The sequence below is a fragment of the Myotis daubentonii genome, chromosome 15, assembly GCF_963259705.1.
Source record: "Myotis daubentonii chromosome 15, mMyoDau2.1, whole genome shotgun sequence".
Lineage (NCBI taxonomy): Eukaryota > Metazoa > Chordata > Mammalia > Chiroptera > Vespertilionidae > Myotis > Myotis daubentonii.
This window is the reverse complement of record NC_081854.1, coordinates 32946389-32970899: the sequence shown is the minus strand read 5'-3', so window position 1 is coordinate 32970899 and position 24511 is coordinate 32946389. Positions and strand designations below refer to the sequence as shown.

General features: G+C 43.3%; 1 protein-coding gene and 2 long non-coding RNA genes across 3 annotated transcripts in view; 1 reads left to right on the top strand and 2 right to left on the bottom strand.

Annotated features, from left to right (window-relative positions):
• Positions 1-6: 6 nt before the first annotated feature.
• Positions 7-971, bottom strand: LOC132216379 (uncharacterized). Its single transcript, XR_009448741.1, has 2 exons — positions 556-971; positions 7-381 (listed from the first exon to the last, which is right to left on the bottom strand). It is a non-coding gene; the product is annotated as an uncharacterized LOC132216379 (long non-coding RNA).
• Positions 972-2076: 1105 nt separating this feature from the next.
• On the bottom strand, positions 2077-6391 carry LOC132217125 (uncharacterized). The gene is made up of 3 exons (XR_009448859.1): positions 6166-6391; positions 5810-5988; positions 2077-3639 (listed from the first exon to the last, which is right to left on the bottom strand). It is a non-coding gene; the product is annotated as an uncharacterized LOC132217125 (long non-coding RNA).
• Positions 6390-24511, top strand: part of USP10 (ubiquitin specific peptidase 10) — a 62789-nt gene continuing 44667 nt past the window's right edge. Inside the window, exon 1 of the mRNA XM_059667176.1 lies at positions 6390-6567. Coding sequence (XP_059523159.1) covers positions 6547-6567 — 21 coding nt within the window. The 5' untranslated portion in view covers positions 6390-6546. The remainder of the gene's footprint in view (positions 6568-24511) is intronic.

Sequence of the window (24511 nt, the reverse complement as noted above, 5' to 3'; positions counted from 1 at the left end):
AGAAGTCGAATTAAGGAGTCATATTTATTGCAAATCTAGGACTATGAGGCGGCATCTTGCTCTCCCAAATCTCATAGTGATAAGATGGCTGAAACACCAGACTTATATAGGCAAAAATCACAAAGGTATTGATTATATCCCAGGGTTTGGAATGAGAACCCTGGTTTGCACAAAGCAGTTACAGAATCGAGATTGAGCCGATTAGTTATCTACAAAGATTAATTATAGTTTTGGGTCTTTGGAACACTGAGTTGACAGAAACACATTACCTAGAGCCCTCGGGTCTTAGGACCACTGAGTTGACAGGGAAACATTATCTGGAACCCTCAGGTCTTGGGATAATTGTGCTGTCCTGGTTCCCAGGTACAGAGGATTTGCTTTCTAAAACCAGTAAGATCACAATCAATGGGATAGTCACGTTACAATCAATAAGGCATTCAATCGAATGGGATGATTTATACAATTCAGAAAATCAAAGTAACTTTTCTATTGTTAAACAAAGCAAATAAGTACAGAAGCCAAACAGCAGGGTTAGAGTTAAACTACAGTTTCTACCCGAGATGATTGCTACCATACTTCACAATGGAGGAATTTGTGGTGTCTGTCCTGGTGCCCAGGTACATTAGGTTATGTCCCAAGGGGTCTGGAAAAAGAGAAGTTACAAGTTACCCAGACATTTCAAGGGTATGCTATCATAGATGCAAAAAGACAGGTAGGCTCAGTTAAGGTAAAGGTTGACCTTGTCAGTGAAGATACCGGCCTAGGAGGTGACCACCCACCATAATTGCTTTTAGTTAAAGTTTAATTTCAGACCATCCTTTGTGGTTACTTTAGGTCTCTGAGTTTGCGAGACTGTCATGCAGGCCTCCCTGACCTTGTCAGGTCAGCATGTGGCCCCTTTCATCCACAGTTATAATAATCAATCTTGCCTTTCGAGGAGCAAGATACTTTGTTTTTGTAGGCTAGATGTGATTGAAAGAATGCTTCCCTTCCCTCCCTCCTCCCCGCAGCTGTCTGTGTGGCAAAAAAGAAAAACCTACATTAAGTGAAAATCAGTGAAAAATAAGAATTTCTTGGATGAATGGGAAAGAGAAGGGTCTGGAGGGGTGACTAGATCAAGAAAAATGAAAGGGCATTAAGTAGCGATGTCGCCACTTTAACTCATTAATAATGAGAATCCATTGTGGTTAATGGATCATTTTACGTGGTTTAAATTGCTGTCACATTCATCATCCCAGTTGGTCTCTTTATCTCCCCTATGAGGCGGGCAGGATGCATTGGATTCTCCTAACTATATAGGAACCGAGTGACAGAAAATCAGTGAATCTTCCAAGGTCTTAGACTGACACGGAGGCAGAATTAAGAATGCAATTAAGACCCCTGGTACTTCTCAAACTGCCAGTTATGGAAACAGTTCTGGGAATGTAAAGCACAGTATGGGGAATACAGTCAATTATCCTATATCATAAAGAAGTAATATGAAAATTAACCCTCACACCCTCACAAGATGGCTGCCTACAACCAGGCTGGCGGGGGAGGGGGGGATTAGTGGGGGACAACCAAACGACTGAACAAGCAGGCTATGTGGGGTGACCAGGCCAGTGGCGGGGGGGAAGCCGTGAGAGGTGACCAGGCCGGCAGAGGAGGGCAGTTTGGGGTGACCAGGCCTGCAGGGGAGGGCAGTTGGGGGCGACCAGGCCAGTGGGGGCCAGTTAGGGGTGACCAGGCTGGCAGAGGGGGGCAGTTGGGGGCGACCTGGCTGGCAGAGGGGGCAATAAGGGGTGACCAGGCTGGCAGGGGGGGCAGTTAGGAGTGACTAGGCCAGCAGGGAAGGGGCAGTTGAGGGTGACCTAGCCAGCAGCAGGGGGCAGTTGAGGGTGACCTAGCCAGCAGCGGGGGGCAATTAGGGGTGACCAGGCAGGCAGGCAGGTGAGCGATTAGGAGCCAGCAGTCCAGGATTGTGAGGGGAATGTCTGACTGTCAGTTTAGGCCCAATCCTGGGGATTGGGCCTAAACCGGCAGTCGGACATCCCCTGTGGGGTCCCGGATTGGAGAGGGTGCAGGCTGGGCTGAAGGGACCATCCCCGTGGATGAATTTTGTGCACCAGGCCTCTAGTATTGTGATAATTGTTCATGGTGTCAGATGGGTACTAGACTTATGAGGGTGATTACTTCATGATGTATATAAATGTCTAATCACTATGTTGTACACCTGAAACTAATATGATATTGAATGCCAACTGAAATTTAAAAATGAATATCTAAAAATGTTTTTGAAAAGACTGATGGTACTTCTTACACTTTCTTTACTCCCTTTCTTTAGCAATTTTTCCCCTGGCCAAGGTCCTGTTAACGTAAAAAACATTCAAACCTGTAAAGAATTTTTGTGAGTTTATTTGAGCCAAACTGTCGACAATTGCCAGGAAGCAGTATCTCAATGGATTGGAATAGTGCTCCGGAGAATGGCAGTTTCTCATCTATTTTATACATTGCCATCAAAGAGGGGACATAGGAGGGTTACGTGAAATCCACTGGTGACAGATTAGAGAGGCGGGAGAAGGCAAAACCTGGAAACCTCTGGGATTGGATAAGAAATAAAATGATGGACACATATTTAGGTGGGTGCAGGAACAATTAACATGATAACACTGAAGGAATTTGTGGTATCTGTCCAGGCTCCCAGGCACATTGCCCCAAGGGATCTGGAAAAGGGGAAGTTACAAGTTACTGAGACATTTCAAGGATATGTTATCATAGATGCAAAAAAGACAGATAGGCTCAGTTAAAGGTTGACCTTATCAGTGAAGATACCAGCCTAGGAGGTGACTACCCACCATAACTGCTTTTAGTTAAAGTTTAATTTCAGACCATCCTTTGTGGTTACTTTAGGTCTCTGAGTTTGCAAGACTGCCACGCAGGCCTCCCCTGACCTAGTCAGGTTAGCAGGGGCCCCTTCCGTCCACAGTCCTTTTAGATGTAGTGTCTGGAAGCGGTATGCTGTCTGGGAACAGTGCTAGACCTGGGGAAGGACAGAGACAAGGAAATAGTGCAATGTATAGGAGAGGTACTGCATTATACAGATACTTGCCTTAAGAAGAGACTTCGACTATTGAGCTCTGTCACCAAAAATTTAAAAAAAAAAAAAAAAAGAGCAAGAAAAGGAGAAGAAATAAAAGGGTGAGCAATCCCACTCCACAAGCCATTCAGCGAGAGGCTGGATCTCAGTGAGCGTGAGGTGAGAGGCAGCAATCTGCCTCCCCCTCCTCCCTCTGCTCCCTTCCCTCCCAGGGGCAGATGGTTGGGCTGAGTTTGAAGTTGATGTTCATCAATGAACAGATTTCAAATAGCAAGCCCTGCAGAGCAAGCCATAATTAGGGGCTCAAGTGGACAACCTGAGATTTGATTTGGCTCTGGATGAGAAGCCCTCTGTGTTGTTTTTATTATGTGACACAGAGACAGAGCCACACAGGGAAGAAGTCCACGTGACAGTGGAGGCAGAGATGAGAGTGATGAAGTTGCAGCCGAGAAACGCCATGGATTGCCAGTGACACCGGAAGCTGGAGAGAGGCATGGGATGGGTTCTCCCTCAGAGCTTCCAGAAGGGCCGACACCTTGATTTCAGACCTTTGGCCTCGAGAACTGTGAGACAGTAAATGTCTATTGTCTTAAGCCCCCAGTTTGTGGTCATTTGTTCATTTTAAATCACATAGAACAGCGGTTCTCAACCTGTGGGTCGCGACCCCTTTGGGGGTCGAATGACCCTTTCACAGGGGTCACCTAAGACCATCGGAAAACACATATATAATTACATATTGTTTTTGTGATTAATCACTATGCTTTAATTATGCCCAATTTGTAACAATGAAATTGGGGGTCACCACAACATGAGGAACTGTATTAAAGGGTCGCAGCATTAGGAAGGTTGAGAACCACTGCTCTATGCTATCAGAGTCCAGAAAAGAATTTTCCAGGTAGGATCGGCCTAATTGAAATATCCTGTCCCCTTGGGGCCAGGAATTAACGCCTGCTTATCAGATCATGTGCCCATTGATTCAGATGGTGAAATATGGATCCCTTCTGACAAAGACATACTCATCAAGACTTAGCTCAAATGTTACCTCTTTGGGGAAACCTACACCCTCCCTGGGATATAATAAATACTCTCTTACCATTTGTTGAAAATGGTAATAAAACTCTGTTATCATTTGGCAGGCACAATATTCCATGTGCTAGCCTCATAACTTCATTTCCTCCTGGCAACATGCTTGCAAAGTAGGTGGTATTAACCCCTGTATTAATTTCCTATGGCTGCTGTAACAACAAGCACAAATTTCCTGGCTAAAACCAAGGCAAATTATTTACTTTACAGATCTGTAGGCTCCAAGATCCATTATATTCCTTCGGGAAGCTCTAGGAGAAAATCTGTTTCATTGCCTTTTCTAGCTTCTGGAGGCTGCCTGCACTCCTTGGCTCATGCCCCTCCCTCCATCTTCAAAGCCAGCAGCAGAGCATTTTCATCTTTCTCTCTCTCTTCGACACCTACCCCCCTCTCTCCATCTCCTACCTCTCCCTCTCTTCCTCCCACTCCATCTTTCCTTTTTTCCTCTCTCTCCCTTCTGCTTCTGCTGTCACAAATCATTTCTCTCCTTGTATGGAAATTATGTGTTAATATCTCTGTGAGTTAAAAGTTTGAACTGTGTCTTATTTATTGTAATTTGTATTTTTTGTTCAAGTACCATTTTGACAAAAATCAGATACAAACTATCATAAGTCATTGGTTTTTCAGATCTCTTCCAGTGTTCATCCATGTACAAACATAATGTTTCTGGGGTTGTAACCACAACATGGATACAATATTATATTCCATCTCCCCAGCTTTTTGTTATAAAAATTTCAAACATACAGCAAAGTTGATAGTACCACTTAGATTCAACAATTGTTAACATTTTGCATTATCTGCTTTCTCTCTATGTATATTTGTGTTTACATGATTTTTTTTGTCGAGCCATTAAAAATAATAACTCATAGGTACTATGACATTCACCCCTAAATTCTTCAGATGCATAGCCTAACAATGAGAACATTATCTTACATGAACACAATATACTTATTACACTATGAAAATTACCAATAATTCACTAAAATTATCTATATCCAAGCCATATTCAAATTTCTACAATTGTCCAAAAAGTATTTACTAGCTAAAAAAAACAAAAAACAAAACAAAAACAAAATAACAGAGTCCATTCAAGATTCACACACTGCATTTGATTTTTTAAAAAATTAATTTTAGAGAAAAACATCGATTTGTTGTTCCACTCATTTATGCATTCATTGTCTGATTCATGTATGTGCCCTGATGGAGGATCAAACTCACAACGTTGGCTTATCAGACAATGCTCTAACCAATTGAGCTACGCAGCCAGGGCTCACACATCATTTTATTTGATTATGTTTTTTCTGCTCTTTATGTCAGAACAGTCTCTCTCCTGACATATTTTTCATGGCATCCCATTTTTTAAAAAGACCAGGCTACATGCCTTATGGAATGTAGGACTCGATCTGTTGATCTGGCAGCACTGGGTCTGGCAGTAGTAGACTCTCATGTTCACTGAGGGCTGGCTCTTTTAGCCAGTGTACGCACACTCATCTAATTTGATCCTCGCAGAAATCTTATGATATTTTATTAGTCTCATTCATAGGGGAGGAAACCAAAGGCTTAGGAAAGAGAAGTGGCTTGCCTGACCTCACTCAGCTGGAAAAGGGGCCAAAGCAGATGGTAACCTGCTGAGTCCAAAAGGGGGCTCACCGTTGCTTGAACCAATGACCCCAAAGCTGAGCTGCCTGGATACACATACAGCGGCATGTGTGCAAGGGGTCGCACCGAGGGTGCTTCCTTTTTGCCAGCCCTCAAGGGCGTTTGCTTGTTTGCTTTTCAGTATCCTCCAATTGTCAAGTAAAAGGCATGACAGAGTAGACTGTCAGGATCTGTGGAATGAATGAAAAGTGAGTAAGTGAATGAATGGACGGAAACGTGCTCTCCATACACCAGAGGACTCCTCTGGGTCTTCAGCGCTCACTCCGGAGACCCTGGCCCAGGGAGGCTCTGGGGCTGGGGCTGCGGCTCCCGGGCACCGGGCGTCCCGAGTCCCGCCCATCAATCACCTCGACAGCCTCCCACCAGGTGAGAAGCCGGGACCACCCTGGTGCTTTGGTGTTTTTACTCCCTCGCCTGCGCTTTCCCCCTCCGGCCCTGCACCGGGGCTCCGGTGGCTCCCGTTCAGCTCCAGGAAGAGCCGCATCCGCCCCACAGGCGCGGGCTCAGAGTCCACCCCGGGCCAGCTCCCGCCGCGCACGCCCACCTGTCCGCCGCGCAGGCGCAGCACGCGCCCGGCGCGCCCGGACTCCCCGCGCCCCGCGGTGCGCGGCCAGTGCGCAGGCGCGGCGGCCGATGCGAGTGCCTATGTGCGGGCGAGAAGATGGCGGCGGCGGGGGAAGCAGCGTGAGGAGTCGGGCGAGCGGCAAGGCTCATTGAAACGGGCCGCCATGGCCCTCCGCAGCCCACAGGTAGCCGCCGGCCCGCGCCCTCGGCTGGAAGGGGCCCCGAGACGCGGCGGACGGGCAGCGGGGCGGGCGGCGGGCGAGCGCCCGCACCCTGGCCCGGAGCGAGGCGTGTGGGAGTGGGGGAGGGCGCCGGGACACGCTGCCTGGGACTAGGCCCCGAGCCTCCCGCAGTCATCGTGCCTCGGCCGCCCGCTGACGCGGTCCGCCCCGCGCCCGAGCCCGCCGTCCCCCGCCCGTAGGAAGCCGCGGGAAGGGGGCGCACGGGCCCGCTGGAAGAGGGCGTGGGGGGAGGGCGCGAAGGGGTTAAACCTCCCTGGCTAGACCGCGCCGACAGTGGAAATGGGGCCCTTGTCACCCGGAGAGGCAGCCTGGGGGCTTCGGCAGGCCCATCGCGGGGCAGAGCTCCAAGCACTCCCGTAGCCTTCCTTCCCTGAGCAGATTTGGGGGTGCCCTGTTTCTCCCCGTCTCCAATGGTTGACCCCACGGGGGGCTTGGCTTGCTGGGTTACTCGTTTGTAGACTCAAGTCATGAAAGGAGCATCCTTAGGTTACTGTCGCAAAGAAAACTGAAAATAAGTCGCCAGGACTGTACTTTTACTCGCGAGTGACATCTTTTGCACGAATCCATGTCAGCCTGCCTGACACTATGCACCCTGTCACAACAGTATCTAAAGCTAGGGCGTGTTTATAATAACCCCATAGAGGAAAGAAAGTAAAATGCACCTTTCGATTTTAGGGAGATGTATGTATGTGTAGAGTTGAGTTGGAGTCACCCTCCTCACCTCCCCCATGACAGATACTCTGTATAAAAAAATCGACATGTGTCAGTATTTGTCAGGTTTGCTGTAGACTGCTGATTTGTTAACATCGAATTCCTAGAAGTCATTTCACTTTTATGCCGCCTCAATGTGCTTGTGTATTAAATATGGGGGAACGAAACAAAGTAGCTATTCGGTAGACTGGTGGCCGGTAAATCCTAACCCTTTTAAAGTATTGGTTTTTGTTGCCTTTTTGGAAATGAAGTCGATTTTAATAACTTGTGCAATTAATGCGTGTTGTGGAACTTAAAACGTGAAAACCTTTTAAAAAAATAAATATACAGCCCTAACCGGTTTGGCTCAGTGGATAGAGCGTCGGCCTGTGGACCGAAGGGTCCCAGGTTCGATTCCGGTCAAGGGCATGTATCTTGGTTGTGGGCACGTCCCCAGTAGGGGGTTTGCAGGAGGCAGCTGATCGATGTTTCCCTCTCCCTTCCTCTCTGTAAAAAATTAATAAAATATATTTAAAAAAATAAAAATTAAATCTACAGAGAGTTGCAATTTCGTTAGATTTTTGGTATGTACTGTAGTTAGTTTGCACTAGAAGTTTCTCCTTTAAACTTTTTGTTCACGTGTACATCTACTCTTTAGTATTTAGTATTGTACTTTGTACAAAAAAGGGACTTAGTAGTTGGACAATTTTTACAAATGTGTAATTAAAAGATTTTAAGATATTTGGTATTTGCTTTTTTCTCAACTTAAAATATGCATGTAAATAGCTTATTATAGTAAGTGTGGACAGGTTCAAGGGTTATTTTTTTTTTTTTTAAATAGGCTGCTTCAGCAGCTGTGGAATCTTTTTTTTTTTTTTTAATACATTTTATTGATTTTTTACAGAGAGGAAGGGAGAGGGATAGACAGTTAGAAACATCGATGAGAGAGAAACATCGATCAGCTGCCTCCAGCACACCTCCTACTGGGGATGTGCCCGCAACCAAGGTACATGCCCTCGACCCGAATCGAACCTGGGACCTTTCAGTCCGCAGGCCAACGTTCTATCCACGGAGCCAAACTGGTTAGGGCAGGTTCAAGGGTTATTGTGAACTGATGTGTAATAGAACATTCATGGTGTCAGCTGGTGTGGCTCGGTTGGTTGGATGTCGTTGAGCACCCAAAAGCTGCCGTGTTTTGATTCCTGGTCAGGGCGATTGATGTTTCTCTGTCATCTATGTTACTATCTCTCCCTCTCCCTTTCTGTCTCTGAAATCAATAAAACAAAACTATATTTTAAAAGAAAGAATATTTATAGTGATTTTGAAATGAAAAAAGCATGTTCAGGCACAATTCACTTCCATTATTATAGGCACTAATCACAATGCAAAATTGATTGAAATGTTAATTAGCAGTGATAATATGTGAACCTAATTGTAATTTTGTTTTCATTCATTGTTCTAGTACTGTATGTTTTATACAACAATATGGCCTATATACATCTTCATAAAATTGGAGTGGCAAAAGTTAGCTGAACATAAATACTAGCAGCACTTTGGGGTTATTCTTTTAAAGTACGTATGGTTTAAATGATATTAAGTTCTAGCATAGAGAGTTTAGTAAAGGAAATAGTACGATTTCTCTCTTTTAAAGTACAGTAATGAAAACAAGTAATGAAGTTATAGGTGATGAGATTTAATTATTGGATCCTGCTTGAGTCAGGTTGAGCATTTTAATAAATTTTACTCAGTTACCTGCTGTCCTAAAGGTCCTTCAGCCTTAAAGGCCATTCATTCATTAATTCAACAAACATTGATTGAACACTTACCCTGAGCTAAGCACTATGATATGCATATTGCTTGTTTACTATTGGGAATAACAACCACAAATTAACAGTAAGGATGCTGTTTATTTTATCTTTAAAAAAATATTTTTATTGATTTCAGAGAGGGAAGGAGTGGGAGGGAGATAGAAACATCAATGGTGTGAAAGAATCATTGATCGGCTGCCTCCTGCATGCCCCGCCACTGGGGATGGAGCCCAGAACCCTGGCATGTGCCCTGACTGGGAATTGAACCTCCTGGTTCATAGGTTGATGCTCAACCATTGAGCCACACCGGCAGGGAGTAAGGGTCCTGTTTTAAAATTGGATTAAGGTTAGAGCTTTAAAACTTTATATATATTTTGTCTTATTTTCATTCTGTTGATCGAATTCTGTTTCCTTAGTTGACATGAAACATTTCTGATCCCAGTAGCTCTCTCTCTCTCTCTCTCTCTCTCTCTCTCTCTCTCTCTCTATATATATATATATATATGTATATATATATATATATATATAGTTAGCTTTCAATATTTTAACAAATACAAGTGATGAACTTTGACAATTGAAATATAAGTACTTCTAATTTATGAATAATTTTTGTCGAGAGGGAACTAATTAAATTATTTGGGATAATTAATTTGAACAGATTAGTTTTGCCTTAAACCAGAACAAATTTTTGTGATCATTGAAGTCATTTATAATGACATCCCCACAATAATGCTTCCTATACCCTATTAGATATCATGCAGCTACTGCTGTCCTGGTCATCTGCAGCAGGCTCACCTCAGTCTTTTCATTGCCTTGAAATAGTGGGGCCCCCACATTTTACACTATGGAATATTTTGGACCCAATTTTACAGCAAATGGCAGAGTGTTAATACAGGGTGTCCCCCCCAAAAATGTATACACTTTGAATGATTATAAAGTCAGTGCTTATTAACATATAGTTCATTTTCAAAATTTAAAATAATCTATAGAAGTAAGTGTGTGTACATTTTTTGGGGACACCCTATATATTGATGAATATCTTTATATCTGACAACTGTATTAATAATTCTCAAAATACGTTTTTATTGGAGTCTTACATAGGAGCAACTAAAGTATATAAAATTATTTATATACAGGATACTTGGAGATACCTTTTTTCCTTTGCATACTGACAGCAAAATATTGAAACATATCCTAAGACTAGTTATGCTGTTTAAAGTTTGTGAGTTGATGGTTGTTGCCTCAGTGGTTTCCAAGAACAGCGGTGCAGATGAATGGCATCCAGGGCCTCGCCCTCATGCTCTGGAGCCCATATTGTTGGGACCAGAGTGTACTGAAATCATAGTGAATAATAAGTGGATCTGCCTCGTTCTGAACAACTCTTAGAGCAAAAGATAGGATATACATTCCAGAGCTTTTTTTTTAAAAAAATGTGGAACTGGCATGATTTAATAGTGTTCACATAGGAAAACTTAAAGGAGAAAATGATTACAAAGCTTAATGGTTATTTACTGCCAAGCCTAGTGACACATTTACTTTGTGCTTTCTTTGCTCAGAAGAGAGTATTCAGGTACTTGAGAAAAGTTGTATCTCTCTACTTGAAGTAGTTACATCAAGGTTATTTTTGTTTGTTATAGCGTTTTTGCAGATTTCAGACATGTAAGTACTTGCTAATGGATCTGGTTTTTCAAGTGGCACATTAAAGGCGGTTGCTGAGGACATGTCTTACTTTCTAATATGCCAAGTATGAAAAAATAGGAAGAGTTTGCTTTTGAATTGGTAATTAGACTATTATATTTCTATTAACTGCCACACATACAAAAATCACTGTGGCACCAAACAGATAAATCTGTTTGCAATGGAATTTACTGGCCTTAGGCCATTGGATTACTGTCATTTGTCACTTTAGTGCTACTTCAGCAGTGTAGATGTTCATTTTCAAAGACTTACATGTGCTTGGACTGCAATTTTCCTGTTTATTGAACTGCTCTCCCCAAAAGTCTTTCTATGACCATTTCTGTCCATTGGCTGGATTAAGAATTTCTGTAGGTATATGTACTAGTAATAAAGGTAGCCCAAGGGGTATGTTCATAGTATTTGTTTCAAGACTCAAACATTGTAGAATCTATCATAAGTCTAGATGTGGAGTCTCAGAATGTAGACTTTTCACGACCTGGCTACTACTTTCTATTTGAAGGCTCCTCGGCCATACCCCATTTTCAGCAGAAGACCTGAGAAACCAGAAGCTGTCAGCCAGTTAACTCCATTCTGCCTTCTGTTTTGAAGCATGCCATGCTGTGGTTGTCCTCTCCTGTGAATAGGGTAGGTGAGGTATTGAGGTAGAAGTGTGGTTTGGGACTGAGAGAGAGGGGCAGTGCGGAGAATTAAAGCATGTATAGTGTTAGCCCAGTGCCTGCCACCAAGTGTCTACACTCTCATGATGACTAGTCTGATTTTCAGGCCCATCCCATTTTGTCTCTGCAGCTTTATTGGTTACCATTCTTTAGATCAAGTCTCAATTTATTTTTCTGCTATCAGCTCGAGGGCCACTTCCTAAGCCTGCACTCTCTTACTCAAGTATTAGAAATGTGTTAGAAATGAAAGTGCATCCTAATGGACAGGCTGCGGTCCCCACTATTCTGCCTTCTTGATATTACATTTAGTCCCCGCCTTCCCCCCATATTTGATGATGGTGGATTTTTGTTTCCCCTTTAGTCTTTATGAAGAAACTAGAGGCCCAGTGCACAAATTTGTGCATGGGTGGGGTCCGGCAGCCCCAGCCCCACCCCTGATTGATGTGGGAGGAGATTGGGGGCAGAGCTGGCTGGGAGGAGGGGCCCATCAGGGGCAGGGACAGCAGGGGTGGGGGGGCGCCGGCCCCAACCCCCAAAAAACACAAATTAAGACTGCACCTGTTGCCTGGCCAGAGTGGCTTAGTTGTTGTTCTGTGCACCAAAAGGTTTCTGGTTCAATTGCTGGCAGGGCACATTCCTGGGTTGCAGGTTCAATCCCTAGTTGGGGCACTTCCGGAAAGTAACCAGTCAGTGTCACTCTCTCATATCAGTGTTTCTCTCTGTCTCTCTCTCTAAACCAGTGGTCACCAACCGGTAGTCTGTGAGGTCCGAAAGGTTGGTGACCGCTGGTTTAAGGAAACCTTTGGAGTAGTGGTCGACAACCGGTGGTCCGTGGACCAGGTCCGGAAGGTTGGCGACCGCTGCTCTAAACATATCCTCGGGTAAGGATGAAAAATAATGAAAATAAAGTATGTCTTAAAACAAAAAAAAGACTGCCTTTGTTGTTATGGATGGGAGTCCCATGAGTATTATAGCCCCCAAACGCCCACCTGAGCTATATAGTCCTTAGCTGAGATCCACTGATTGCACTGCAGGTGGTGGGGATGGCTTTTTGGACCATCTTCTCAACTTTAGTCTTCTCACTGTTGACAAAAATAGAAGTTTACCATTGTGAATATGTGTCAAAAATGTTCATTTCTGTGTTTAATATATTGAGTAAAGCTGCATATCAGTGTAAATTACATTTTGCAAGCCATGGACCTTGTGAACTAGAACTGCCCAAGAACATTTAATAGATGGTTCTGCATTGAAAATTTTGATTTGCCTTTGGTCTAACGAGGTGTTACAATCTGCATTCATTTTTTTTTCCACGTAAACATGATAGTGTCATAGTGTTCTCTGCAGTGTATTTTTATTTTTATTATATTCATTTAAATTTAGTCAGGACCAATTAACTTGTGAATTTATTTGGTGTTCTGATAACTGTCAGGAGGATTACTAGTGGGGTTTTTTTGTGTGTGTGTTTCTTTTATTGTAGACAGTTTATAACATTAGAGGAGGCAGCAATGACTCTCTTTTTAAAAAATAAAATGTATTTTTATTGATTTCAGAGAGGAAGGGAGAGGGAGAGAGAGAGAAACATCAGTGATGAAAGAGAATCATCGATTGGCTGCCTCCTGCACACCCGACACTGGGGATTGAGCCCACAACCTGGGCATGTGCCCTTGACTGGAATCGAACCCAGGACCCTTCAGTCCGCAGCCTGACATTCTATCCACTGAGCCAAACCAGCTAGGGTGCAGTGCCTCTCTTGAGAGACTTTCATCTTAACTCATTAAAATGTATACTCCCTATTCTTTCTGAAAATACCAAATTATTTTAATTTTATTGATTTCAGAGAGGAAGGGAAAGGGATAGAGATAGAAACATCATTATTGAGAGAATCGTTGATTGGTTGCCTCCTGCATGCCTTGCTACTGGGGATCAAGCCTACAACTTAAGTATGTGCCCTGACTGGGAATCGAACTGTGACCCCCTGGTTCATAGGTCGATGCTCAACCACTGAGCCATGCTGGCTGGACTGCTCTTGGTTCTTATAGAATTCTTGGCTTTTCCATGCAACAACTACACAGTGTGAGGTAAGTGCCAGGAGCATAAACTTTATTTTGCATCTGTGACTAGAGTTCTGTTTGGTGAGAAAGGTAAGAGAAAAAAAAAATCTTAATATGCTCTTCAGTTTTGGCTGGAAGCTTAGCTGAATATAACTTGAACTTGACACAATGATGCTGTAGCAGTATTCTAGCAATGACTAGACTTGGACACAGAGTTACCAGGGCTGAGTTTGGAAACAGTTTACCTCACATCCCAAGGTACATGTTGAACAAACACGTTTTTTAAAAAAATATTTTTATTGATTTTAGAGAGGAAGGGAGAGGGAGAGATAGAAACATCAATGATGAGAGAGAATAATTGCTTGGCTGCCTCCTGCAAGTCCCACACTGGGGATCGAGCCCGAAACCCAGGCATGTGCCCTGACCGGGAATCGAACCGTGACCTCCTGGTTCATAGGTCGATGCTCAACCACTGAGTCACACCAGCAGGCCAAATGAGTTTTTTTTTGTTGTTTTTTTAAGGTGGACAGAAAGTTAAAGTACCTTTTGTTTCTTTGCCGTTGATTTCTTATTGGGTGATAGATTTGAGTTAGCTCTTTTAATTAGTTCATCACTTCTCTATGAAAAAGGAAAGTAATTCCATATATGTGGCTTTGAGGGCCCTTTGGACTTGGATTCTGTAGGTGCTTCATCTTTTCTCCTATGGTCAGTTGGCCATTCGAGGAGGCCTGCAGCCTGCTGGGCCTGTATTGGGCTCCGTGTTCAGGGTGGTGAAAAGAAGACATGGCCCTGCTTGGTGAAGGTAGCACCGGACAGATGGTCGTCTAACTAGAGCTTTGGCCGGTGCCCTTAAGTAGTAGTTCAGGGGCCCTGAGGGTGATCTGATGGGCTCAGGAAGGTTTTCTTGAATATGTGTGTTCTGGTTCTCCAGTGCCTTCACTGCCTAGCATAGCATCTTGCCTTAATTGTGTGTCAAATGGATAAGTTAATTGACAGAGGGACCAGTTGAAGGAAATAAAGAGCACACCTGGTTGTCATTCAGTATGTTCAGGGCTGCATGTGGGTTTGTTTTGTTGTTTCTGGTTCTGGCAATGAAGAACAGGACCACAGCATACAGATCCATGATTAAGAAGAGGTGGGCTGCTATTAAAGTATTTTAGATTGGTGATAATTTCTGCAATAATAATGGGTGACCTCTAGCTTTCTTTAAGGTTTTTTATGGCTCTCTGTATCTCTGTTATGTAGTTTCTTCAGCCCAGGTGCCTGACCTGTATATCAGATATTTCTCTCTGTTTTGTTTCATTATTTGGGCTGTTTTTTTTTTTTTTAAAAAATGTAGTTCTGAGATCATAGGACAGTTATTGATGCGAATAAGATGTTTTCACCATATTTTTCCCATGCCCAGTTGGTAGGCCATGGCAGTGATCCTTCGTTGACATGGCAAGAGCAGATGCCCTTATCCCCTAAATTTGAGAGCCAAGGCAAGGAGATGTTAGCCTTCAGGTAGAGAGCCTGTGTGTCAGTGATGAGCTTGGAAAGAGAACTTTTCAGTTGGTTTGCCTGTTATTTTTTATATTTGCCACCTTTATCACTGTAGATAACCCAGCCAATGTCATCATTAATCTACTAGGTTTTTAAAATATTTTCTTTCATTTGTTTAATTTTTTTTTTCAGTTACAATTTACATTCAGTATTATTTTGTATTAGTTTCAGGTGTGTGGATTCATTTTTTAGTTGTTTCTAATTGTGAGTTGATTCTTAGAGCTAATTAAAGCACAATAGTAAACTGAAGGATAAATATCTTTAATTCATTAATTATTTTGGAGGCACAGCTGGAGTTATATTTTGCTAAGTAATATAGAAGAATAATTTGTATTAATTTAAAACACTACTTCCTGCCCTGGCCAGTGTGGTTCAGTTGGTTGGGCATTGTCCCGTGCACCGAAAGGTTGTTGGTTTGATTCTAGGTCAGCATATGCCCAGAGTTGGGGCTTGATCCCAGGTAGGGGGAGTGCAGGAGGCAGCCAATCAATGATTTGCTCTCACATATATGTTTCTCTTCCCTTCCTCTCTAAAAATCAGTAAAAATATCTTTGAAATACTGCTTCCTCAGTGTGACATGGCAAATTCTTAGCTATCAGCACCCGTTGTGCATTCTTTATTTTAAGCAGATAGTAATTTTGCATTTTTTACTGCTTCTAAGTAACTGGTTTTCATTAACCAAAGCAACTCATTAAGGGGAACATTCTGTATTTCCTCAAGATTGGAAGGAGAAGGGTATATGTACCAACTACCATAAATACTTATTGTTAGGCAGTTCTAGATTTTTTCCAAGGTATTTGAAGAGACCATTGGCAAGGACCAACAAATCAGAAGAAAATCATTTATGTAGAAGCTCTGATTTAGTGATGCACCTTCCTTCCTAGCAGGTGGCTTTAGTAGCCAAGCTTTTGTTGGCTTGGTTCCAGTATATTTCATTAAGTGAGAAATCTTGTAAAACAGATGCATTTACAAGTTTTTGCCCATGTAGCACTCTGTTTAATGAAACACTAGAGTTTTGATTCAGTGTTGTCGGCAGTAGTTGTCCATGTGTGCAGGGTGGGGTTTGAGTAGGTGGTCAGGGGGTTCAGGCAATTATCAAGGCTGAGCTAGGTGCCAACGATCTGAGGTGGTAATTGAGTGATGATGGCGTAGAGGCTTAAAGGCAGGCACCCTTACAGTGATAGCATGGAGCAAAATACAAATATGCACAATAGTTTAGGTCAGTGGTTCTCAACCTTGGCTGCACATTAGAATCACCTGGGAATCTTTTTAAAATCCTGATTTCTGGGCCTCATCCTCTGGAAATTCTGTTTCTTTGTTATGGGGTGGGGCCACAACATTAGTAACAAAGAAACAGAATTTCTGGAGGATGAGGCCCAGAAGTCAGGATTTTAAAAAGATTCCCAGGTGATTCTAATGTGCAGCCAAGGTTGAGAACCACTGGTTTTGGTGGTGTTTGTTTTGTGGACAAGGAATATGAAATCTTAAAAAACAAAAACAAACCCAAATCAGATCATAGGACAGTTATTAGATGTTTACAAATACAGAGTACTTAAGAATTCTATTTATGTAAATGAAAGATTAATTCTAAGGTGGTTGTTTTTCAAGAGCTGTTTTATAATACAGCTTTATCCTCAATTGTAGATGTGCATCAGTTAATTTGTGCATGAAAAAAAACTCAACCTTATTGTGTTATACTTTTTTTTTTTTAATATATTTTATTGACTTTTTACAGAGAGGAAGGGAGAGAGATAGAGAGTTAGAAACATCGATGAGAGAGAAACATCGATCAGCTGCCTCCTGCACATCTCCTACTGGGGGTATGCCCGCAACCCAGCTACATGCCCTTGACCAGAATCGAACCTGGGACCTTTCGGTCCGCAGGCCAATGCTCTATCCACTGAGCCAAACCGGTTTCGGCTTGTGTTATACTTTAACAATAAATGTACCCATTATAAGTTTGCAGTTGACCTTTTAAGACATATTTTTATTGATTTCTGAGAGGAAGTAAGAGGGAGAGATAGATACATCAATGATGAGAATCATTGATCGGCTGCCTCCTGCAGTGGGGATCAGGCCCACAACCCAACATGTGCCCTTGACTGGAATTGAACTTTGGGACCCTTCATTCTACAGGCGGACACTCTATCTACTGAGCCAAGCCGGCTAGGGCTAAAGTTTTCTTTAAAGCTTAATCAGCCCTAACCGGTTTGGCTCAGTGGATAGAGCGGCGGCCTGTGGACTGAAGGGTCCCAGGTTCTATTCTGGTCAAGGGCATGTACCTTGGTTGCGGGCACATCCCCAGTAGGGGGTGTGCAGGAGGCAGCTGATCGATGTTGCTAACTCTCTATCCCTCTCCCTTCCTCTCTGTAAAAAAATCAATAAAATATATTTAAAGCTTAATCAATTTTCTTGATGATGTTTAATTTAAAAATTAGATATTATATCTTAATTATATTTAAAGATTATATTTAAAAATGAAAATTGTGCTCCTGGCTGGAACATCTGTGGTGATGGTTAAAAGCAATAAAAACCAGTCAGAGCAGTCAAGTTAAAATTTTGTCAGCCCACTTATGTCTGGGTGTTTAAACTACCATTGTGAATATGCAGAGGTTATCATTCCTTATCCCTAGAACTTCATTTGTTGTGTTTTTTTTTCCCTTTTTCCTGAATTCATTTGTTCAACAAAGTATTTTAAGCACCTACTACTATATGCCAAGTACTGTATTAACTGTTCAGGATACGAAGATGAATTTAACTTGGTTCCTGTTTTGGAGGCATAATAGTATATGTGCAGTGAATTTCACCCATTACAAGTATATTGTTTGATGAGTTTTAACAAATGTATATATTTGTGTAATTACCTCCACTATTGTGTAATTAACTCCACAGTTAAGACAACCATTTCTACCATTTCCATCACTCCCAAAAGCTCCCCAAAGTTTCCCCTATGCTCCCTTGCAGTCGCTTCTCATTCATCCCTGGCCCCAGCAAAGATAGAACTATGGTTGATCCTTGAACAACTCAGGGGTAGAGACGTTGACTCCCATAGTCAGAATTTTGCATATAATTTTTGACTCCCCAAAACCCTACCAGACCGTTGTCTCTCGCCATCAGTAAACCCTTGGCTTCCGAGGACTTCCAACCACGGATCAAAAACAGTACAAGTATTTATTTAAAAAAAAATTCATGTTAGTAGACCTGTGCAGCTCAAACCTGTGTTGTTCAAGGGTCAACTGTACTGTTTCAGTTTTCTTTTGTATTGACAGTCTTTTTTCTTTTTGCCCCTCCCCTCCTCACCCCTCCCCTCCCCTCCTTTCTCCTCCCTCTGTCCCTCCCCTGTCCCTCCCCTCCCTTCCCTCTGCCCTCTTCTCCCCCTCCCCTCCCACTGTCCCTCCTCTTCCCCCTTACTCTGATTAGCACTCAGGTGTTTGTAATGGTTGTGAAAATAGGTGGAATCTTCCCTAATTTATTAGCTGTGTTCCATGTGATAAAAATTCTATATAGCAAGTTATTGAATAATGAGGGTTGTTTCTATTATCTTGCTGTTTAGTACTAGTTTAGCAAAAGTTAAAATTTAACTGTCATTGTGTAATATAACTAATTCAGACATGGGACTGGAAAGTTTGTAAGTTGGCTTTTTGTTAAATGAATCAGGTTCTCCAATTTGGAGATGCAGTCTAAAAAAAGTTTTAGCCCAGAATCTCCATGAAAGCACTTAGAGCAGCGGTTCTCAACCTGTGGGTCGCGACCCCTTTGACGGTCGAACAACCCTTTCACAGGGGTCGCCTAAGACCATCCTGCATATCAGATATTTACATTACGACTCATAACAGTAGCAACATTACAGTTATGAAGTAGCAACGAAAATAATTTTATGGTTGGGTCACAACATGAGGAACTGTATTTAAAGGGCCAGAAGGTTGAGAACCACTGACTTAGAGTATATTAAAGCCAACCTATTAAAAAGCCTACTTTGGAAGGTGAGAGGATATCTTCTGATAGGGCTTTAATAGTCAGAATAGCCCTAACCCGGTTTGGCTCAGTGGATAGAGCGTTGGCCTGCGGATTGAAAGGTTCGATTCCGGCCAAGGGCATGTACCTTGGTTGTGGGCACATCCCCAGTAGGGAGTGTGCAGGAGGCAGCTGATTGATGTTTCTCTCTCATCGATGTTTCTAACTCTCTATCCCTCTCCCTTCCTCTCTGTAAAAAATCAATACAATATATTTTTTAAAAAATAGTCAGAATAAAATACACAAACCATGTGAAACTAGACACTAAATTTTAGTACTTTGACATTTGAATCCTAAGGAGGGTTGCTGTCTGTGGGTGTGACTTTATTACAAAATTTATCCATTTTGGGACTCCTCTGCCCCAAGAAAGTAAAGCAGAATTCTGCTACAACCCAGTTGGTTGAGGAATAAGCCTTTCTCTGCCTCCCTCTTTTTTCTTCTCTCTCTCTCTCTGCCATTTGTAACACTCATTGCAACTTGCAGTATACTTGCACTGTTACAAAACTAAATGTCAGTGTGTCCTGAACCCTGTGTTTGTCTAATTCAAAGTTTATTCTCATAATCTAGCACAGTTCACTGTGGATAGTTGGTGCTCAATACACATTGTTAAATCAACAAAATTCCTGCTGTGCTTTGACTGTTTAAACAATGTCATCCCCAGATGCCCTCAACCCTTGGCAACCACAATCTACTTTCTGTATCTAGGGATTTGCCTTTTCTGGACATTTTATATGAATGGAATCATACAACATGTGATTCTTGGAGTCTGGCTTCTTTCACTCAGCATCATGTTTTCAGGGTCCATCCTAGGGGGTAGCCTGTATTAGTCTGAGAATATTTCCAAACGAGTGTTTCTCTTAGTCTTTGTTAGATCCAGGAGATCCTCTGGAACTGGGAAGGACTTTTGAGGTTGTCTAGACCAGCATCCCCTCTTTTTAGAGATGAAATTAAGGCATTTATTACTCAAAACAGTTTATTAGTTCTTAATATTTCTCATATACCAAATTCAGTTTCCTTGGGTCGGGAAACCAGGGAGAAGACTATATTTCTCCTAGGCTTCCTTTTATCTGTGACTTGGCTCTGTCCTTTCACCCTGTGAGGCTTGACTTTGGATCTGTACATGGGAGTTGTTCCTGAATAGTTGCCTGACTGCCTTGGAACCTGTGAAGTACGATGTACATGCAGCAAAGTGTGTATTGATCACTGCCTTTGTATCTTAATGTTTACCTCAGAGGCTGATCTCCTATTTCCGTGAGTTTTGGAGAGCAGAGAACATTGGTTGGGTAGCACCGTGCACATGCATTCACACTTCTGGAGGTGAAATTTTAGAAGCTTGATTGAAGACTCAATATGCTGTACTGCAGTGCCTCCTGGTGCCATGACGTAGTGGTAGTCCTCCATTTCTGCTTTGCAGAAAGTGGTGTTTGTGGACCTTAGCTCTGTGGAGAAATGCAGGGAAACAGCAAACATCTCTCCTCCTCCATCTTCCTTGGGTGGAAAATCTTTGCTTTTCCTTTAGCATAAACACTGGTATTTTCAGCTTTGCCCAGCCCTTTCCCCAGGGTTTATAGACCAGGCCCTCTGACAGGTTGGCTTGTCCGGTGCAGCTACTCCCAGGGGCTGTGCATCAGGGAGGTGTCTTGTTTCCATCCTAACTGTGTTGTGGACATGCCCCCTTTTTCCTCAAGTATTTCTTATATTTGTATTTTTCATGTCCTCCTAGAAAGGATGAGAAAATAATAAGACATGAGAACAGTGGGAGTTCTGTAAGCCTGAGCTGGGGTCAGTTGGACATGAGGGAAAAGGGAGCTTTCTTCCTTGGGGGTCGGGGTTGGGGGTGGGGAGAGCCACTCTGCCTTCCAGGCTCGCTTTCTTAAGGAGCATGGAAAGGTTGGACCGCCTGGTGATGTGTTCTCCTTTCCTGTGAGTGTCATGGCAGCTGGGAAAGGAACACTTGATGTAGCTTTCATGACTCCATTATTCACCTACCTCTGGTGGGAATTGCTTAAAACCTAGAGCAATTTCTAGTTTTGACTTGCATTATTTGATACAGCTATTAGAAGAGTAGAGTTCTTAATGACATTTCCGTAATGTGGTGTGACCACCAGAGGAACTTCAGGCATTTTCTTTTGTTTCATCCTCATAGAACCCATTTACTGAGCATCTGTATGTGCTAAGCCCTGCACCAAGCTTTGGAAATGTACTTCTTTGCTCCTACTGTTTAGTTTCCCGTGCAAACTTAATTGTCCTATGTTTTAACTCTGTCTTACAGGACAAATTAATTCATGTGGTCAGTGGCATTTTCTTCCCCACTGATTATAAATCCTGTAAAATCAGACACAGAATTATATTCATCTTTTTTTTTTTTTTCCCGAATTAAAGAGTCACATTTATTGCAAATCCGGGACTATAAGGGGGCATTTTGCTCTCCCAAATCTCATAGTGATAAGATGGCCACAACACCAGATTTATATAGGCACAAATCACAAAGGTATTGATTACATCCCAGTGTTTGGAATGAGGAACCTGGTTCGCAAAAAAGCAGTTTACAGAAGCAGAAGCAGCATGTTATCTAAATTGTAGTTTTGGGTCTCCGGATCACTGAATTGACAGAAACACATTATCTAGAGCCCTCGGGTCTGGAATGAGGAACCTGGTCAGACTTAAGCATGTTATCTAAATTACAGTTTTTGGGTCTCCGGAACACTGAATCAACAGGGACACGTTAACTGGAGCCCTCTGACCTTGGGATAATTGTGCTGTCCTTCCCAGGTAAAGGAAAATGTGCTTTCTAAGACCAGTATGACCACAACCAATGGGATATTCATTCACATTACAATCAATAGAGTATTTAATCGAATGGGGTGATTTATATAATTCAGAAAATTAAAATAACTGCCATTATTTTAGCAAGCAAATAAGTACAGAAACCAAACAGCAGGGTTAAAGTTAAACTATAGTTTCTACCTGAGATGATTGCTACCATACTTCATTCCCCACTGGTTTTATGTATATGAGTCGAATCATGGACTCATCTTCATTAGTTAGGGGATTGTACTGCCCCCTAACTACAAGTAGTTTGACCAAATTAATTTTTCTAAACTGCCTGCTTGGCACATTTAGTTTTCTATTTACTCACCCCACTTCCTTTAAGGGCATTCTCTATTCTGTTCCTGCTCTCCTGTCTCCTAGCACATCTAGTCCCACTTGGCCCTGGACTTTCTCACTGGCTAGTAAAAATGTTCTTACAGTTACCAAGGCCCCTAATGCCACGGTTCCCATCAGTACTGTCCTCACTGAAGCCCAGTTCCCCTCCTGCGGGCGTCGAGCCTCCTCCTGGCCTGCGTGGAGCCCAGGCTAGGGATCTCAAGCGTGAGGCCGCTGGCTGCCAGGATCAAGGCTGTTTCCTGGTGCAGGAGCTGGGAGTGGTGTAGCCAGGTCTGGATGCTGTCAACCTTAACAGCCATAGGGCGACAGTGTATAGTCCCTTCCAAGTTGGGGTGAGCCCTTGGGTCATGAACTTCTTTACCCACACCGAGTCCCCAGGCTGGAAAGGGATGTACAGGGTCCGAGGTGGGCACTAGCAGGGCGTCTCGAACAATCTTATGGCTGGCTCTCTGGGTATACTGCAGAGCCTGTAAGGACTTGAGCAAGGAATGGTTATGACTTTTAGCTTTTAATTCCTCCCTTAACTTTGGGTAGGATAGGGGTAGGTCTACCAAACATGATTTCAAAAGGAGAGAACCCCTCCCAGTTGGGGGTACACCTGGCCTGTAAGTAGGCAAAGGGCAGGAGGTTGGTCCAGTTTTCACCAGTTTCTGGGGTAAATTTAATTAAAGTTCTTTTAGAGTCCTGTTCATACCTGCCCTGAATTTGTGGCCGGTATGCACAGTGGAGTTTCCAATTTGTGCCTAAGACTTGAGCTGCACGTTGAGATACCTTGGGTTCTATGACTGCTGGTAGCCCAAATCTAGGTATAATCTCCTGGAGTAATTTCTTGACCATTATAGAGGCAGTTTCTGTCCTGGTGGGATAGGCTTCAACCCATCCCAAGAAGAGTCTATACTTATACCTCCCAATGCTCTCCTGGGGAGTTTCCATGGGCCTGAATTCCCAGGGGGACCCGCTACCTTGCATTTACCTGTGACCTGCCTCACAAAAGTTCAGAAGTCTTGGTGACGCCTATGTGGGTAGCCTGGTGTAACTGGGCAACTAACGTCCGACCTAGAGCCTCTGGGACCAACAGTCTGCCATCTGGTAGAGTCCACCAACCATTTGGTCCTCTGGTAGCTTGCTTCTGTTCTGCCAATTCCTCCTCTTGTAAAGGCCCCACTGGTTTTTGGGCGGCTTCCTTGGCAGCTTGGTCTGCAACTTGGTTTCCTTGGGCGGTGTAGGGTGACTACCACCGCCCACTGTATACCAGATTTCATCCTGAACATAACTGCTCCCATCTTGTACATAACAGTACCTTGTCTGGTGATGATAGCGGGACATTTGTCAAGTCTGGGCCAGCTGTTTGTACTGCGTCTGTTACCTCTATGCAGTCATGTATGGGCTCCTCCGAATCATCATCTGGGAGCAGGATAGCAGGGTTGATGGCCAGTGTCTTATGGAATCGGATGCGGGGCTGGTCCAGGAGAAGAGCTCGGTACTGGGTGACCCTGGCGTTTGACATCCATCGCTCCGGAGCACCTCAAAGGAGGGCTTCCACAGCATGGGGTGTTGTCAGGGCTAGTTCCTGGCCCAAAGTCAGCTTGTCTGCCTCCTTTACCAGCAGTGCTGTGGCGACCACTGCCCGGAGGCACGCTGGCCACCCTGCAGCCACGGGGTCTAGTCTCTTAGACAGATAGGCCACAGGTCTCTTCCAGGGACCTAGAGTCTGGGTGAGAACCCCTTTGGCAATGCCCCTTACCTCACTCACGTAGAGGTGGAAGGGCTTCGTGACATCTGGCATAAATCCTGTAAAATCAGACACAGAATCATTTTCATCTTTTTTTTTTTGCCCAAACAATATTTCTCCCTAAAAATCAACTTTAAAAAATTCTCTAAAGGAAGGAGAATGTTTCACGCTTACATAAATAAAGAGATAAAGGTTTCCCTTGACAGTTTTCATGGCAGATTTCTGGATCATTTGAGTGACCAAAGGTCATGCTTCTTGCCCCACTCCCTGGATGTGCTTGTGAATGTTGGTGGTGTACTCTCTGGTCACTACCTCATTGATGGCAGAATGGCCCTTCTTCTCACCACCCTTTGTGGGAGCTATCCTGCTGGGTCCAGGTTAGAAAGGAAGAGCATCACTTTCAATGCATAGTTTCTTTGTGGACTTTTGTATGTATATGTAAATTATTATGTCAAGATGTTTTTGTTTTTTAAATATATGTTTACAGTTTTGGTAGCTACTGCAAGAGAACCAACCAGAAATGTTTCC